The sequence below is a fragment of the Temnothorax americanus genome, unplaced genomic scaffold, assembly GCF_048541705.1.
Source record: "Temnothorax americanus isolate GAGA-0224 unplaced genomic scaffold, ASM4854170v1 Scaffold2, whole genome shotgun sequence".
NCBI classification, from domain to species: Eukaryota; Metazoa; Arthropoda; class Insecta; order Hymenoptera; family Formicidae; genus Temnothorax; species Temnothorax americanus.
The window spans coordinates 3578828-3597652 of NW_027509338.1; the positions used below are offsets into that span (position 1 = coordinate 3578828).

The following is an 18825-nucleotide window of genomic DNA, read 5'->3' on the forward strand; positions in this document are numbered from 1 at the left end:
ATTTCAGGAGAAAATCGACTCTTAATTTTTTAACCTCGATTAACTTATTGATATTCTAACACTGTGTGTGTGCGTTGTTAACTTAATTTGATAAAATTGTTACGAATCTATAGTATAACGATGTTATTAGAAATGCAAAGATAAAAAAGTCACTGAAAAGTGGCACTTAATTTACGAGACCATTAATAATAATTTCCGAATTAAATTAAAATTACTCTACTACCATTCGCCTTAAATTCGATCGGGCCATTTGAGACGCTGGGACGGACCGGGAGAGAAACGTGAGAGAGTATTAAAGTTAAAACGGGGCCTCTCCCCGTCGATCGCGCGCGCTGTAAATTACAGGCTTTGCGGTAAAAGTTCGTGACGAGTTTGAGGAGGCTATGTAAATCCGCTATAAATAACAGCGGCAAAAAGCGAGAACCGGCGCGACGGCGGCCTCCGTCAATATCCGCCAGTTGATGGGAGTTTTGTCGTCGCCGGTGCGATTAGCCCAACGCGAGAGGAGGATCCGCTCGCGTTTCCAGCCGACGAGCGTCGAAAGAAAGGGCGACGTGCCCTTGCCTCGCCGGCTCGCGCCTGCTGTTCGTGATTCCGCGCCTAAGTAAACCCGTTAACGCTTACTCTCCGCGGGTATAAGCGAGCGAGCGAGTGGTGCGCGTTAACGCAGCGGTGTAAACGCCATTGCTCGTAGTGTTAAATTGATGCTCTTGACCCGTTGATAATGCACGGACATCTCTAAACTCGTTTACGCGCTCTACCCTGCAGCTCTCTGGCAGTCTCTTGAGTAATTTAGTGCTCTCGCCTGCTCCGGGAGTGACGTGAGCGTGCGTTTATTTGAACGGCATCCCCGCGCGTTGCAACTCGTCGATGCAATTCGCTTTCTTGCCGCTCAAGTTTAAATCACGCTCTTCATCGCGCTGAGTTTGAGTGCTTCGGTGCGGGAGTTCTGCGTACTTATACACGTCCGTCGGATTAACGCGTGAAGCGAAACAGATACCGAGTTTACGAGAAATTGCACCCTTTCATTTTAACAATACTGATATCTATACTAATTTTTTTTAAATGTATTTTTAAGGCAATTATCATCAGGTCTCCGTCTCGGATGTTTGTTTCTCCAGCTCGTCGTTGCCAAAACTGCCAAGTATAGAAAAACCGAGGGGCAACTTTCAATCCACAGAGGATAGACGTGCGCGTGATGCGTATTCCGTCAGCGTCGTCGTGCGCAACGCGACGATCTCGATAGTCCGCATGCCGAATGAGCTCCCTCATCGACCCTTTGCGCGACAATAGGCATTCTGCGGCGAGAAGGACCGCGATCGACGCCGACAAAGCGCGGACGCGGGGGAGGAGAGAAGCCGACGAGAGCCGTTCGGGATCTGAATTGACAGCGAACTGGGAGAGAGAGAGAAAGAGAGAGAGAGAGAGAGAGAGAGAGAGAGAGAGAGAGAGAGAGAGAGAGAGAGAGAGAGAGAGCACCGCGCGGATGTGCATCGCGGCATTAAACATGCAGTCGGACGGCGATGCAACCCGAAGCGATTCGTCGGCCGGCCGCGTTAGATGGAATTTCCGAGTGGCTGCCGCCCTCCCGAGATTCGTTTGACGCGCGCCACCAGGAATTCCTGGTAACGGGAAACTCGGCAAAATTTCAAGTTCTTCAAACGAAATTAATTTAATTCCAATCGGTTCAACAGCGAGCTTCGTCGTGCAGGTCCGCGGTGGTTTTCAATCGATACTATAGAAGTATTGTGCGCGAAACGGGTCCGTTTGCTCTCTAATGGAATTTCAACACGCGTTTCTGTTTCACTACTTGATATACAGTTCGCGTTTTTCCAAATTTATCTTCGATTAATACGGAGTGACGGAGAACATTTTACAATTGTTGGAAGAAAGAAGGTATTAAAAAGTATTATATTATTATAAGAATAATATATGTATATACCTAAAATATATTTTATTTTAGCTATGCCACACTTATTTTCGAGTCCTTCTCCGATTCGTAAGACCGCCCTACTTTGTCGCATTGTTATTTTCATTGTGATTAATATTTTTAAGTTTATAATGTATAGGAATTGGAAATACAGAGTCTGAAAATGGAGAAAATAGAGAAAAAGAATTATTATACAAGTATTTGGATTTGTCAAAGAATTCTTTTAAAAACTTATAATTTCTTTTAACACAGATAATGTGGAAAACTAGAAAATCGAAAAACGTTCAGCGGTCTACTGGATCGGAATGTGGGGAGCTAAGGTTAATAAAACTGAAAAAAAAAAAGAGTATGATTGATAAAGCCGCCTTATCAATCAAAATTTATTGAAATAACGACGGAAATTAAGAGATTCAATGTAGACAGTCGGACGAAATTAAAATTTTCAGCCCTGGAAAGATTCGATATAATCGATCGCGCATCGGGTTCGACGCACTGTATGACACACGCAATTGTAGACAATGGCGTACGTCTGTCAAAGTGCGTGGAATGGCGTGAACGAGCGTCAGCTTCGTCGTTGCAACTCGACGCTGCATTTAGCGCGATCGAACGATGACTGGTCGATGCAGCGCACAATGCCGGTAATGGGGTGCGGGTCTTCTCCGAGACGCGACAACGACCGCCGCGATAATGACTCTCGCGCGCGCAAACAGACACACGGTAGAGCCCGTGACGCGTGCGTTATGCATAAAATGCCGGATTTCTAAATTGCGCGCAATTGCCGGAAACGGCGCTACATGCGGCGCGGCGTATAAAATCGTGCGCTCCGCGCGAGAGAACTGTCAAACTCTTGTCAGTTTCGAGTTCTGCCGCCGATGGAAACGAGAGTCAATGACTCGCCTGCGGCAACACGCGTCGCAGGCGTATACGCATCGCCACGGCCGCAAATAACCGCGAGAAACAGACGAGTCGCGCGCCGGGCATTTAACCGAAGCTTAGGAAATTATTGATCACCGGAAGCGCGGCCGCAGTCGGATAAATCTACGCGCCTGAAATGTTATTCGTGCCTCGAGTGAAATCCTGTTATACATCTGCTCGATCGTTTCTCCCCATCTCTTCCTATCTCCGTCTGTCTATTGTTCCTAAAATTTCTCCACGACTCTGTCTAATAGCAGTTTTATTTATTTCATTAAAAAATGAAATAGGTTCAATAGTCTCGGACCATTCGTCATGAATTTTACGAAGACTTAAATGAGTTTATGAGTCAATATTTCTCAGCTGGTTGAAAGTAACGCAGCGTAATCAATTTTAGTGCCGTAAACTTTCTAGTCGGCAAATAAGGTAATGCGTTTAGTCGGTACTACGTCTTACGAAGCGAAATATTATATGTATAATGTAACGAAATTGAGGATTGCGCTTGAACAGCGTCCATTCATAAGCGATTCGCGATTCGCGAACAAAGTCATTCCGCTCGAATTCTACAAGCGCGGTCTAACAACGAGCGCCTAAGAAGTGAAACGGAGTCGAATGGGGCTCGCGCAATTTTCCGGCCGTTACAGGGTCTCGACCGTATTTCAAACTCTCCGGTTCGCATCGCAACCACCTGTTCGGCACACGAGAAACACGAAGGATCGCGGGTGCAGCACGAATGCATATCGCGGCACTCTTGGCCGCGGAGCAGAACGGGCATTACTCACCGCACTTCTTTCCGGTGTGATCCAACATGGGAATATAATAACGGAAGCGACACATTGCCATGAAATTTTCACTTGCGCTACGTTCTGTCACTTGATATTTAATAACGCGCGAGAGCTGCAACTCTAATTGTATATCCTTAATAATGCTATCATTACTGGAAGTTTTTTATCGGTTATAAAGATACAATTAACGCATAAAGTCATTAGCATTTCAAACATTATTAATTAATGGCATATAAGTAACACATTAATGATAAAAGATATAAATCGGTAAATTTATTTATCCGTTATTAAATTCCTTCAAAATTCGAGATCACGTCGTTTACATACACGTAAGTCATGAATACTATAATTCAAATAAGGATATTTGAATAAGACATTCTCATTTCCCGGAAAACCTGAATGTGGGACGTTGAGATTGAGATGAGAAAAATTATGCGCGGCATTATTGAGTGGTGGCCAACGGCCGCGTGCCACGTGACTGTCTTTAATGCGGCTGTCTTTAACAGGCCCGGATAACGACATGGAAATCGACTTACCGAGGCCTCGATAACGAATTCGTGAGAGAGGTCCGAAGCGACGTCTCGACGACATCCTCGAATCGACAAAGCACACCGCGATCCGTGCGTGCGTGCGATCACATGGCGGAGAAATATGCACTTGACGAAAGTTACAAGCCGTCCGTTGCTTCAACGCGCGAATTTCGTTCGTGGGAGATTAATAATCCCTTTATGAGACGAGTAGGACAACCGTTACAAAAGATAACCGTTACAAAAAACCAAAAAAGTTAAAAGATAATCGCGCGAGGACTTATTGCCTGACAATTATTTCTCCGAGATAAGTTTCTCATCGAAATGCGTTTTTATTAACAGATATTACTTTCTTATTCTTATATCGTGTCCATTTATTTTATACGAGTAAATGTACTATCTGAACAAGTAGTAGGTATAATTACATTATTTTTATGCATCATCTTTAGAATGATTTAGAAATTAAATCGTGACAATATGATATTCGAAATTAATACAAGAAAGACTAACTGTATGGTTTATTACCTCGAAGACCACGAGATTAACGCGCAATAAATCATTTTTCTTGACGCGGCTTGCAATTTCGCGCTTCGCATATCCCAGCCCTCGGTAAAACGTCGAGACCGGCTATATAGAAGCACGCGTGCAATGTCGATATTCGTAAATACGCGTTTGCAAAAAGAGGATTCGCTGATGAAAATTACGAGGTGACTACGCGCCAAGATGCGCCATGAGCTGCTCTCTCTCTCTATCTCTCTCAAGTTCCGCTCGACTCATGAATAGTATTCCTTGTTGTACGTACTTATGAAAAGACGAGCGCGCGAGTTCATTGCGGCGATTCTGTCTTCGATTCCGATAGGATCGTTTTCTCCTCCTCTCTCGTGGCAGCTTCTCTCGGTATAATACCGGCTCGAAATAAATCGATCGCGACGCGCGTTCGCGCGGAATAGAACGCTCGATTTGCAATTACCCGCGGCGAGTCCGCCTCGGGCGTCATTAGAGCCTTTGAAAGTCGCCAAGATACGACGCTCTATTACGCCATTTAATGATGTTAATCGGCGGCCGTCGCGGAAGAGCGGGTTATTAATCGCGTACGTGGACACTGAGAGCGTGTAATTTTGTTTCAAATCCGCGTGTCGCCATTGATAAGCGCGCGCGTGTGCCATGCGTACGACGGAGACTTTGATGCCGCCGGCTTTGCCGTTTATACCGACGCTCTCGGCTAAGTTTTATGATTTTCGATCTCTCTATTCTTCTTATAGAACATATTAATTAGTTCGCCGTAACGTCTTCATCAAGATATGGAGCGATTACGAGAGAACGGGAACGTCCGGCTAATGGGATCGCGTTTGCTTTATTAAAAATAATTTTTTGCGTTCGCAGAGGGCACGATATCGCGTGGGGTCGTTCGCATTCACCGAAAACTGCTTGTCAGATTCCCGACACGGGGTGTACCCGAGACACGGTCCTTCCGAAGCGCTGACAGATTAAGAGGTGCACGATGCGCAAAACGCTAAACGCTCGCGATCCAATTGCGCACGGATGCACCTCGACGCGGGCTGCACGATGCGGAAACGCGCGTTTCGCGCGCGCAGAGCAACGGCGAAGATCAAAGAACGTTCGCACGTCGCGACGCGGCGTGCCGGTTGCCCTTCAGATTTCCGACGCGTTCGTTTTCGAGGCGCGGCTAATGGACGTAACGCGCGCACGTTTTGCGCTTCACGTGTCCGCGTACGACGATTCGCCGCGCGCGATTAAACCCCTCGCTCCTCCGTGCGAGCGCGGCGCGCCGTCGTAAATCTGCCTTTTGGTTTTGAATTCGCACCTCGGAAACGCGAACGGCCGCCCTCCTCAGTTCGTTCCAGGTTATCGGTCGACACTTTTCCGCGAGCCGATACACACCGCACGTTCCACACGACAAGCGCGTGTACAGACTACGTTGCGTATACGCTTAGTGGCCCCCCCTTGCTCGCGATCGTCTCTGCGGACGAACTGTACACGGTGATTCGCAAATCCGGTTCGATGTAATACTTTGAAAGAGAAAAAAAACGATTTCTTCGTTGAAACGATCGCTAGTCTCAAACTAATCCGCTAATTTATTTCCAAATATATTTCATGAATTTTTCTTGCAAATTTTTATTTACGGACAACCACAATCGGCATAACGAACAAAAAACGCTTCCTTTGCTAAATAAAAATTATTCTTACGATTTACATTTATACTGTGCATTCCCGGCCGAGGAAATGCTTTATCAGCATATGCGGTAACAGTTCAATGCAAAAGAGACGAAGGCTTCTGCGTCACCCCCTATAGACTTTTCATACATAACAATGTACATGCGCAATAACATAAACTACCTATACAGAGAGTTAAGGAATATCGAGTTTTTTTCAGATATTTCAATACTTTCGATCAGATTAGAGATTAGATTAATGTTTCTACCTATAATCGAAGTATCTTGACAGTTAAAACTTATTAGTTGAAGCTGTGTGAAATTAAAATTCTAATATTGATAAAATTAATATTGCAATATTAAGAAACTTAATAAGTAAAATTAATTAACTTGTACTAAACTTTATTTAACATTATCGTCTAACTAATAGAAGCTTTGTTAGTTACTCACATTATTGGAATTTAATTCGCTAAGCTCATATATCGTTGATTGTATCTAAATTTAAAAGCTAAAACCACGAAGAAATCGTGACTCTCCCCGATCCTGCCTCGGAGATACCGCACGATTGAGGGAAAGTGCGCGGATTCTGGGACGCCCTGTGTACTCCGGTAAACGACCGCATACCGTATGTAATGTATACCGCATGTGATCCGCGGAAGGCCTATGCAGTAATCGTATCCGCGCACGTCCAGACTCAACATAATTACCATACGGACCTGGCTACAGATTGCTTATTGTTCGCGTCGATTCTACTTTTTTTCCTCGGACGAGAGGAGAGGGGGAGGAAGAGGAAAGGGGGTTCATCCCCTCGCCGGCAGGGGATTATAACGTTGCACGCGGGTGATGCACGAGTTATATTGTACCTTCACGGACGTCAACGTCGACGAGCGACGCGGACGTGCGGGCTCTGGAATCGTTTCGCCGCGCCAGACGATTTTATTCGTCGCAGCACGGTAAAAGCGCATTCTCAAGGTAGCCGGACGCGTTTAACCCCCCGCGGTGAATAATCTCGAGAAATGGATCCATGTTAAATACTTCGTTTTTACTTTAGTCGAGTGCGCCCTCGATGCTCAACTGATGATAACTAATTCGCGCAATTCTGTATAAATCTGTAAAGATTTGTGACGAAAAATATGGATTGTGAATATCAAAAATGTGAATTGCTGTGCTGCATTTTTCGAGATTTCCGAAAAAATATGTAAATATATCATGTCGAGCTCCAGAGAGTTTCATTCATCAGAATTCATTTCGACATTGTCGCAATAAAATGTGAGATATCGTATACATTGTTATACTTTCATATAATTAACTCTATGCAGCACAGTGTTGTAAAATGTTATATACTTGTTCCGCCAGAAAAAGTGCGGGCGCTTTTATTTCGGCGTAGCAAAACACTCTCGCACGAGACAGAGGATAACCGCAATACGGCACAGATAATTTTTCGCATTTCTACGCTCTCTGTGTCCGCTTCCATTGTTAAAGCGGGAATTTAATAACCCCGCTGCGGAAATTTTTATGCGCCGCAGTTACTCCGCTATTAAAACAGAAGTAATTAGCACTTGTTCCGCGCGCGTATATATATATACCGCGGAGAAATTCGAGATATAAGGGAACAGAGAAATTTACAGAGATTCGCGCGCGTCCTTCCGTTTTCCGACGCATGAAGATATTTTCCGCGCCGAGAAATAGCCAGCTTTAATAATCCTAAAATATTTGTTTACAAAAAATTAAAACCGGATAAAATTATGTAATTTGACGAAAAAGAGAGAAAAGGCTCGCAAAGAGAAATGTGCGCGCGTTCAAATAAAGACTCGCGTACACTACATTTTTAAATTTCATAATATATTTTCGTGCAATCGTGGAGCCACTCTATAACTGTATAAAACCTGACATAAAATCATTACGTGTATATATAGTGATACAAAACAAACGGAACAAATTATTTTACAGTTCCTTCTTTTTCAACTTCTGGACCGATCCAGAAAGGTAAAAACTTTATTGTAAATCGTTATTTTCTGCACATCTTACAGCTCTTTTGTTTTTGATTAACGGACAATGAAGGAAAATTTGGGCAAGAAGGGTATGAGAAACGGATTTCACGCGAGAGAACGTTTCGAGAAGAGAATTTCAAGAGACGGGACCACGCGCGACGAGCAGGAACGGAATCGCACGTTTCTTTTCGAGGGACGCGGAAACGCGGCGGTGCACTTGCTTGATCGAAAGCCGGTAATTATGCAACGGCATCGGCATGCGCGCGGTATAAAGGCAGATGTGGATAACAAGGGACCCTCTGCCCGGAGCGTCGAAAGTAACGAGAACAAGGATTGATGTCCCGTTCTGCGGGCGTGCGCGCGCGACGCGCACACATCGAGGGAATTATTACGCGAGGTGTCCGCATTAAAATAAATCATCCGGCGTATGTACCCGTGCGATGGAGCGCAACACGGGGAAAAGAGAGACACGTCCCCCGTCGTTAAGACGACGAGTTATCGAAGGGTCTTATTTCGCGCGAGAATAGTCTTCCCGCAGTTCCCGCTCAGTCCCGTTTAAAATTAATCCGCGGTCGCAAAATGCTGCGTCGCGGCTCAAATTGCACGCTATCATTATCCGCGTATCGCGCGGATCGATCTTGGGCGACGCTAGTTGCACGACTTAATAAGAACCTGTCAAATCCGAGGTAAAACTGTTTACTCACATAATGTAAGAACAAACGGGCAGCTCTTCTCTTCGTGCGCCCGAGCGGGTTTTCGAAATAAAAACGTGTCTTTTTTCAATACCTTATTTCTATAACTTCTGATTTGTTCAGTTTTTAATTTTTTTTTTTAATTTCTAATTCAAAGTTTATTATTCTTATATAAACTCTTTAAATAAAATACTTTTAAATTCTCCGGAAACTTCGTACTACTCGTTAGATTGTATATTTATATTATTTAATTTTGATATAGAAATTCATACTCTTAAAGATTAAGAGATAGTATGGCTACTGTAAACGTCTAATCGCTACCCTCAACGGCGCTTATAAATTCATCAATGCCACCTGTGTGTTCTAACGACCGAGTATCTGCCGTTTTGCATACCGGCGCCTAATTATATCGTAACTCACTCGCGTGCAGCGAGTTACTCCCGATGTATCTTCCGCGAGCGCGCTTCATATTTTGCACGCAGAAAGCGCGCTTTCAAGCGGTATCTCCAGGCCTGTGCGTGTTATTCAAATGTGGAGCGCGATGCCACACAGGATGTCCGACTCGAATATATTCTTAACGCGAATATCTTGAATAATTTATAATATCTGGCCTTTTCTCCTCGAAAAGTTTAAACGTCATTGAATCCGTCGAGCGATCGTCGATTGTTCTTGAAACGTTTCAACTTTAAGACATTCGAAGATGACAAATAAATTTTCGAATTTTGAGATTTTCTCTTCCGAAAGATTCGTATTTTCGAATATTTCCGTATTTTTAATCGCGCCCGCGATATTCTTCACATTTCTGCTGATACTTCGCTCGACCCCTTTGTACTTTCTAGTTCTAACATGACCGAGTTAGAGAACGATAAGTCTCGACACGCTGAATTCACACTAATTAAAGCTCAACACATGAGTCATACCCGCTCTAAATTGTAACATTCAGGTACAACTTTTGGTATCGTATATCCACTACTTCATGTTTGTGTTAAAAATTTAATGCAGGTAAGAAATAGGATATTATTTCTTCGCGCGTAGATATATTGTATTATGATGCCTACATCTGCAATGTATACCTTAGAGGTAAAGAATCATATCTTCAGTTTTTGTCAGAATTAGAGTTAAATAGTTTTTCCAATATACCAGAAATTTAAATTGCGTAATGAGTCTTATAACCATTATTACTAGTTCCTAAGATACAATGTTTAGAAAAACTCGTATTGAAAATTTTCATAGAAATAATCAACCTTAAATCTTATTTTCTCTAAATTTTTAACAATGGAGATACGATTCTTTACTTCCAAGGCACAGATATACAGATATGAAAATTCACGCAGATAAATATAAATTCGAAGAAGAATAAGAGCGCAATTTACCTCAAATCCAGTCTGATCGCGGCGGATCGCCGGCGACCTCGTCGACGCGGAAATCCGGGGAAGATGCACGGCGGCGGCGAGTCATCTTCCGATTTTCGTGAACGGTCCATGGAAGACTTGCTCCGAGGCTCAGGCCATCCTATGCGCGGAACATGAAGTCATTAACAGGGCAAGTGGTATAAAGAGCGTAAGACAGATGCCACGCAACAAATCACGATGCCCGCGGTAAAGGCGTGGGGCGAGACGCGCGAGAGAGGGACGAGACGAGAGTCGACTGATCGCCTTAACTTTCAGAAGGTTAAGCGCTTCCCGTTTCTTTTTTTCTCGTTCAAATGGTCGCGTCGCGACCAAGCTTTAACGCCGCCATCCGTCGTCGCGCTGGCGCTTATTAGATTCGCTCTGAATTCCCCTTAAAGCTTCGCGCCACGCCTGGAAACACGTGTAACGACTTGGAGAGTCGACGATTCATTATTTCGACATCGACGCGTGTCGCAAATATACGCGTGCGTGTATGTCGATGTATTTAAAAAAAAATTGGGCCGAGCACATTCAATACGTTCTCTTCTAGACTCTTAATAATGTAGCCACTTTGTGAAACATTATAATTAAAGCGTGAGATAAATTGATTTTAAATAGACGGCCTTATTTCTGTACGCAATTTAACACGATTACTTTACATCGGAAACTTGTTAGCAAAGTCATCGAGATAATTAAAATTAATGATTTCTGCAGCAAGTAAAATGCGATAATTATTTATGATCATGTTGTGTTAGAAAGACAGATAACGCTGATTGATCCGGAAATTGCGTCACTGTCACACGGAAAAAAAGACTTGGTTGAGATAACCAAAAAAATGGTCGCCTCGACCAAGTGCCTTGATTATATATAAGACAGCTGATATCTTGGTTACATATACCAACGGCACTTGGTTAGACTGCCGTAGTTGGAGCAACCATGGTACTTGGTTAGACCATCCAAAAGAAATTGGTAACCTCCACGCGTTACTTGGTTGCTCTAACCTATTGTTTTGGTTGACTTTACCAAGTTAGTTGGTTGATGGAACCAACTGTCATGACTGATGCAACTAACGGCCGTAGTTAATTTAACTATCTTTATTGGTGTAATATTAATAGATCGAAGCACTAGAAAATTATACATTTTTATATTAGATATTTTTTGTAGCTCAGTTTATCGGATAAACTGAGCTACAAAAAATATTTCACATAAAAATGTATAATTTTCTAGTTAATTGCGGTTCTGTTGTCGATGACGATGACGACGACGACGAAGATTCGCGCGGTCGGTGCACTCGTGTCAAAAGTCTTCGATTGCGGCAAAGTAACCGACGATCGCGGGACGGTGACCACGACGATGATGATGACGGTGACAATGACGGCGTGCTGGGAAACGTCGCACGCTCATAATTCACCTCCGCGCAATCCGCGGCTATCAAGCCGCGAGTTCCCCTACTTCTCCCCTCGCGGCCTCGTCCATCCTTTCGCGGTCGGGACGGCGGCGTACGTACGTGGCGCGTATCCGTGTCCAATATTTATGAAGTCGACCGAAGCGGAGCGTAGCCAGACCTAAGCCAAGTCGAGCGAAGCCGCGCCACGCCGCGTCGCGACGTGACGCGCGCGGTGCCGCGCCGCCCCGGGTCGCCGATCAGTCGCCGATGTGACCGAGCGCGCGGAAAAAGTCGATGAGCCTCTCGGGGCTCGCAAGCGTCGCCTGACCGATACCCGCACACGACGCCGATGAGAAAAATCGAAGACTTTTGACACAACGCAACGACAGGTCGAACGACATCACGTCCGCACGTCAGCACGTTCAGGCTTCGACTGCAGTGCAGCCATGGCGGCCATGGCCACATGTCTTAATTCACCAAGAACTTGGTTAAACTAGCTACGGTTATTGGTTGTAAGAACTAATTTCTGGGTGATCAATCAGAATACATTTTCTTGGTTACCTCAACCAATTGCGTTGGTTATAAGCACCAATAGTTCTTACCAAATTTGAATTGTCAAACTAACTCAGTGTACATGGTTACGGCAACCAAGTCAATGGTTGTAGTTACCAATATATATGTAACCAAGAAAAACTTGGTAAATTTAACCAAGCCTTTTTTTTCCCTGTCAAGATTGCAACAGACAGATGAATGTTATCTGCATTTGGATAATTCTAGTAATTTTCTACATATATTCGCGATAATATTGATAATTACGATCAAATTTTCGCAAAGTCCGGAGTAATTACAGCGCAATATCATTTTATATACAATACAATACGTAATGATGAAATAAAAATTTGCCGCTAAGTTTTTAAAGAAATCCATAACAGTTAAATGTAGAACGGATATCACGATGGATAATCATTTGACGAGACAATTATTTTCGCGAATGCTTTCGCGATATGTTCTCGGTTCTATTTTAGCTAGCGACTTTGTTTTGAACCGCGCGGACATCAGAAAAACCGCGATCACATGCGTGAGAGAGCACTCGCGGAAGAATCGGTCGGATAGGAGTTTTGTAGAGCGGTACAATTTACGGCGTGTTGATATATTAAGTCGCTATCTGACGGATATAATGAGGTGTCTATATGCCGCGGTTTTCTAGTTGCAAGACAACGTGCGAGGATCCGTTGTGTGAACAGCTGCGAGGAATATGCGAGCGCGCGACGAGAAGCACGGCCAAATGATAAATTACAGGAAAAGTCGACGGTAAATTCGTCCCAGCTCTCCTCGGCTACGTCTCGCGCGACGTCGCCTTTCCGCCGACGCGTTTGACGTCTTCGGCTCTTTGTCCGTCCGACAGCCCTTGAATGCGTAAACGCATTCAAAGATACACACGCACGATTAACATTGTGTCGTGAAATAAAATAATATACGTCGTATGTAGAATATTTGAAAAAAGAACTAGGTATACAAATTGAAATTGAATTTAAATTGACGACCAATTGACGACTAATATAACATTCGTATATGTATTTTCGATATCATGTAATTATTAGAAAAATCACTTTTTATGTAAACAATTTTTCTAATATCTCTGCAAATATTTTTTATAAATAAATAATATTTCTCACACCTTTCTCATAAATATCAATATTGATGCGACTATTGCGCTACAAATTTAGAACGAAGCGCGGTGTACTTGTATACGTTTTCTTAAAACTTTTCTCTATAACTGCAAAATTTAAGAGTTCTCGTATGATTGTGTTCAAAATGCAAGCGAATAAACAAAAATCGGGCGGGCAAAATATAACAATACTCCACAATTTCGGAGTACCGCTGGGTCACGTACCGTCGTGCCTGCTCGCTTAATCCCACTCGGCAGAAGCGGCAGCAGGTGGATCCTCCGTCTCGACCCACGTGGCACACATGTCCCGTGTTGAAACCCTCGCGCACCCCCGCGCGCAAAAGGGGTTGCACACCGTCGGTCTCGATCCGAAAGTGCACGCAACCACAATTGCTCTCAATCTCGAGGAAGACGCGACGGGAGAGAAACCGCACCACTTTGCCGAACGTGGAGATATCGGAAGGGGGGTCGCGACACCACGAAGAAGACGCTTAGATGCGTACGTCCGAGAAAAACGTACCGCGCGCGCGGCTTCCGGCCTCCGCGGCGCGTGAACTCGGCAGGAAGGACGGCCGGGCGTGTGTGGCGCGCACGAACGCCGCCGCAACAGAAGTGATAGTGGCGAAAGTGGGAGACTCTCCGGGAAATATATAGGTCCGCGGGGTGGTGTGGTGGTGGTGGAGGACTATACGAGCGAGAGAAGGGGGGAAGAAGGTCCGCGCACGCATCCCTCTACGCGCGTCGCGCTGCGCCCAGCCGCGCCGCGTATCCCGCGGGACGTACGGTAATAATTCGGAGTTTAACCCGCGACTGTTCGCGTTGCCGATCAATCGCCTGGCTTGTAGATAAAGAGGCAAAATATGTAACAAATATCCCGATTATATCTCTACAAATGTACGATTATTTACGCTCTCAATCTCTATCGAAAAATATCTTAATATCACATCTTAACTACGTGGCCTTCATATGTCACTTGAATACTATTTTTTGGTCAGTATTGCCGCAGCGGTTTTATGAGTATTTTTCTAACGTTTTTCCGTTTTCACGTTGAAAGAAAAATGGGAGGATTTCGTTTCGTTATCTTTTATCCGAAAAAGAATTTAATTAAATATATCCCGTAAATTAATTAATAAATTTTTTTATGTACTTCAGTTCATTAGCAATTTTAAATATTCGGTTTAGTTAAAAATTAACTGTATGAAATTGCAGAAAAGCAAGACGAATTCATAACCGCGTGTCATATTTTAATTACCTTAAAAGCATTTCTTTTGGAAGCATTGCTTTTATATTTCGTAAATTCATACCTTTAGAGATAGAATTGTATCACGATTTCTCTCTCTCTCTCTCTCTCTCTCTCTCTCTCTCTCTCTTCTCTTTCTTCCTCTTTCCTCTCGTATCTCTTTTTCAGAGAATACCAGAAGGGCAATTCAAAACGAAAACAACCGAAACGGTGCAAACGATTTCTACACAAAAGCAGAGGCGCGCGTTGACTACGTTATCAGCCATTATCACGCCTATTTTCTCGTTGAATCTCATCTAGATAATCGGAAGCATTGTTTAAAATGGCGTTATCTGCGCGCTAAATACACCGACGGAAATCCCGACGTGCCCCTTTTCCTTTCTCGCGCGCCCTTCGCTCCAGGTTCAACGAACTGTAATTGTGGTACGGAGACGCGGCCGTAAAATTCTACCTACGAGATTAGAGACTTGTGGCTTTTCCTTTATCATTCCGGTGGAAGCGTTGCAGCGACGTTTCCGTTTTATCTCTCCCCGTTTTTCCGTACTCCCTTTTTCGCTCCCCTTTCCTCCTTCGAGTCGCTCGTCGCGAATCGTCCGCGAGTTTTTTTTTTACTAGCGCGACGGATCGCGCGTAAAATGCCGAGACGAATCGCAACGGAGCCGAGAGAACTGGAAGTGTCTTATAACGTGCGAGCTGATGTGCGATATACGATATGATGCAGAACCAATTACGTTGAGCGATTAAGCCTGGTAATTAACCCACTGGCAATCAACGTCCACTGTGATGGGCATAGCTTTTTTCTACTTGCAATACTTATAAGTGCACAATTTTGGAATCTTTCAACAATTCGTAAAAAAATTAATTTCCTGCCTATAATAAATAAACATCTGAGGAAACGTATCGCAAGTAATATAGAAATGGCGTAAGGAAATTTGAAATATACCGAAAAAAGCACGAACAAATTTGAAATACGCAGATTTATATAGATTATTCAAGATAGAGTAAAGAGAGAGAGAAGCTTTTAGCTTGAACAAAAATAAAAGAATACGAGTATAAAAAAAATTTAGAAAATATAGAAAAAAAAAAAATATATATATATATATATATATATAATAATTCTACAATTATCGTACATGACTGAATTCAGCACGGTTGCACTCTTCACTTAAGAGCAATACCACTAAATAAATACGCGCGATCCATGATAATAATTCGAGGAACGCTTCAAGCATTTATTTATTTTCCGTCAAACATACGATCCAGTCGGTGATGCCATCAGCCTCAAGCGCATCGAGTTTTTTTATTTACCGCATAACGGACTGCAGTTACTGCATTTTACAGCTTGAAGCTTCCAGAATCGCAGATCGTAAAACAATGCGCCTTACGCAACGCGGAATATTTAACGTCCGAATGAACATAGAGAAGACAAAATCAATTACGTAATAGTCCCGAATTTAAATACTTTTTGTCGTGAGGAATTTAATGTCATAATTTTTGTATTGAAAGTCAAATCATGCATGTGTAATACGCAGATCTAGCATATATAGACATATATAATCGTAAACGTAAATCATGGTTTTCCACTTTCTGGTTTTGCCGGTTACCGTCGAATTCGCGCCATTAAAGTACACGGACGCGTCTTGTCGAGCGATCGACCGTCTTGCTCGGACCTGCTAACAAAGAACCAGTCATGGCGATTACCTGTCGAATACCATTGTAAAGTGCGACATCCATAACCGTCCTTCGTGGTGGTCGGGGTCCCCGATAAAAGTTCAGTCACGCCGTGATTTATTAATTATAAAGCATTGTGATCCGCGAAGCCGCATAGTTGCGGTTTCACGGTGATAAAGCAACACGCGGCGCTAAGGATTTCCATCTCGAAAATAGACTGCCGGCTGATCGCCGATAAACGCCCCCGCGATTTATTTAACAGCGGCTTTCAATTGATGCGCTAACAATAGGGTGGAACATACTCTCTCCTACCATTACCGATTAAAATCTCACTCGATTTTAACTCGAAAATCAGATTAAAATAGTTATCGATTAAAGACAGATTATTAGATTAAAAGGTATTAGATAAGATATATGCGATCGAGATTGGAGAGAGGCTAAGAGAAATATTAAATAACGATGTAATTAACAAGATTATAACATCAAATTCCCAAAGTTTTTAACAAATTGCAAAATAATAAATCACTATAAATTATCGTTGCGTAAACATAAACTAATTGTAAAAATAATTAGCTAAAGAATAGTCGAGAGAAAAATTTGAATTATTAGAAGACTACAGATCATATATAGTGTTATCTGAAATATAAACTGAGATAGCACAAAGCTGATGTTTGGAATTAAGGTGACATTAAAAAAGCTCCGGCTGCAAGTGGTCTTAGGTGACAAAACAAGCAAGAGGCGTTCCACAATGTCTCGTTGCTTCGTGGGACCAGATTGCAGCTCGTGTGTTAGTCCAATGGCACTTTAACTGGTTGTATCATAGTCTTTCGGGCCGTTTCTCATCCCAGCCTCCGTCAACATTTACATACTAAACTCGTGATACAACGCGTGATAACTCCAAGGAAACAGGCAGTAGATCGTTACATGACATCGATCTCTGACATATAATTTGACACGTTACTCTTTAATATCGATCGATATACAATATATACAATGCAACGATTCATGTTCTACAACCTACAATTAGTAAAATTCTTTCACATTTAAATACAGAAGTCACGAAAGCTTTCTAATCTCATATAATTTCTATTTCTATTTGATTCGACAAGTAATGTGTGTAATTCAGCTTCAACGATTTATAAATTTATTCTTTATATAGAAACGAAAACGATTTCTCTCTCTCTCTCTCTCTCTCTCTCTCTCTCTCTCTCTCTCTCTCTCTCTCTCTCTCTCTCTAGAGAGAGAGAGAGAGAGAGAGAGAGAAACTTTGAATTGTCCCCCGTATAAGACGGTGTTTATTGCAGTGTAGAGTAATTTATTGACATCTGTTTGCAAGAAGGCTCTTTACGTCGAGCAATCGATGAAGATCGACTCTCAATTTTCGTATCGACGACCGGTGTCGAGCCTTTCGCCGCGCGAAAAATTGAAATAGTAATGTCATAGAGAGAGAACTAACCGTGCAAACGTAGTGAAACTTAAAGGAAAAACTGACTCCTCGCGATTCCGATTAACCTCCTTAGGAGAAATCCACGAGAGTTTGCTACGCCAGTGATATTTCAAGCGGATTTGTTATTATAATTTTTCGAAAGTGACAGACGCCTCTTGTGCACCGCCGCGGCAAGCGACTCGACAAAATACCGAATGAGATTGAAACCCAATCGCTGATTAATCGCTAATTGATTACCGTGTTTTAACGCAGTATGGGTAATTTACGCACACACGAATCAGTCTATACAATCAAATCACGATCGACTGAGAGGATTAATTTAATTGCTCGGAACAATTGTACGTTTGATTAACTTGGCCAATTAAAATAGAAATTGGATAATATTAAACGAGTTTCGTTACTGTTGCTGGTAGAGTGTAGCTTATGAATTACTGCATTGTTAATTGATATCGGCAGGTATAGAATTATACGCATTTTATTTTTTCCTCAATTAAAATATTTTGAGTTCAACACGTGTTTTTCGCTGTGTCAATTCTTTGTATCATTTACTTCGCGTATCGTTTACTTACAACTTCGTCCCGAAACACCGTGTAATTAATCGATCGACTGTCGATACGTAATCTTATTAGCAGCGCGAGTCTCGGGAAAATTCGTGTGGAATAAAAAAAAACGTGATTTCGCATACGAAGAAAAATAAATGCGCTCGTTCCCCGGATCGCGCCCAATTCTTTTTAATTTTTTTTAACAATGCGCGATCCTGATGCTCAACGCTTCGTCGAATTACACGTCGTGACCTGTAATTTGGACACTATTTCACATGCCGTAAGCGTGCAATCACGAAAAGGTGTTCCCTTTTGTAAGTGGTTCCACCTAGATGAAGAATTTATCGGCTAACAGCCCTTCCTCGAGATTATAATACACGTACGCGTGATCCAATCGGAGATCGCAACGTCATAATGTACAGATCCGCCGTATGAACACGTTTAATTCTATCGTCTTTTTTTACTTG

The 18825-nt window shown here is 42.9% G+C and overlaps 1 protein-coding gene across 2 annotated transcripts in view; it reads right to left on the minus strand.

The window, feature by feature from the left end:
* The window catches only part of LOC143897215 (thrombospondin type-1 domain-containing protein 4), a 57986-nt gene extending 43903 nt beyond the window's left edge, over window positions 1-14083 (minus strand). For both annotated transcript variants that reach the window (XM_077405668.1, XM_077405667.1), the window contains exons 1-2: window positions 13684-14083; window positions 10385-10523 (exon numbers count right to left, since the gene is read on the minus strand). In XM_077405668.1, the coding sequence (XP_077261794.1) occupies window positions 10385-10494 (110 nt within the window). In that variant the 5' untranslated portion in view covers window positions 10495-10523; window positions 13684-14083. The remainder of the gene's footprint in view (window positions 1-10384; window positions 10524-13683) is intronic.
* Between the last annotated feature and the right edge of the window lie 4742 nt (window positions 14084-18825).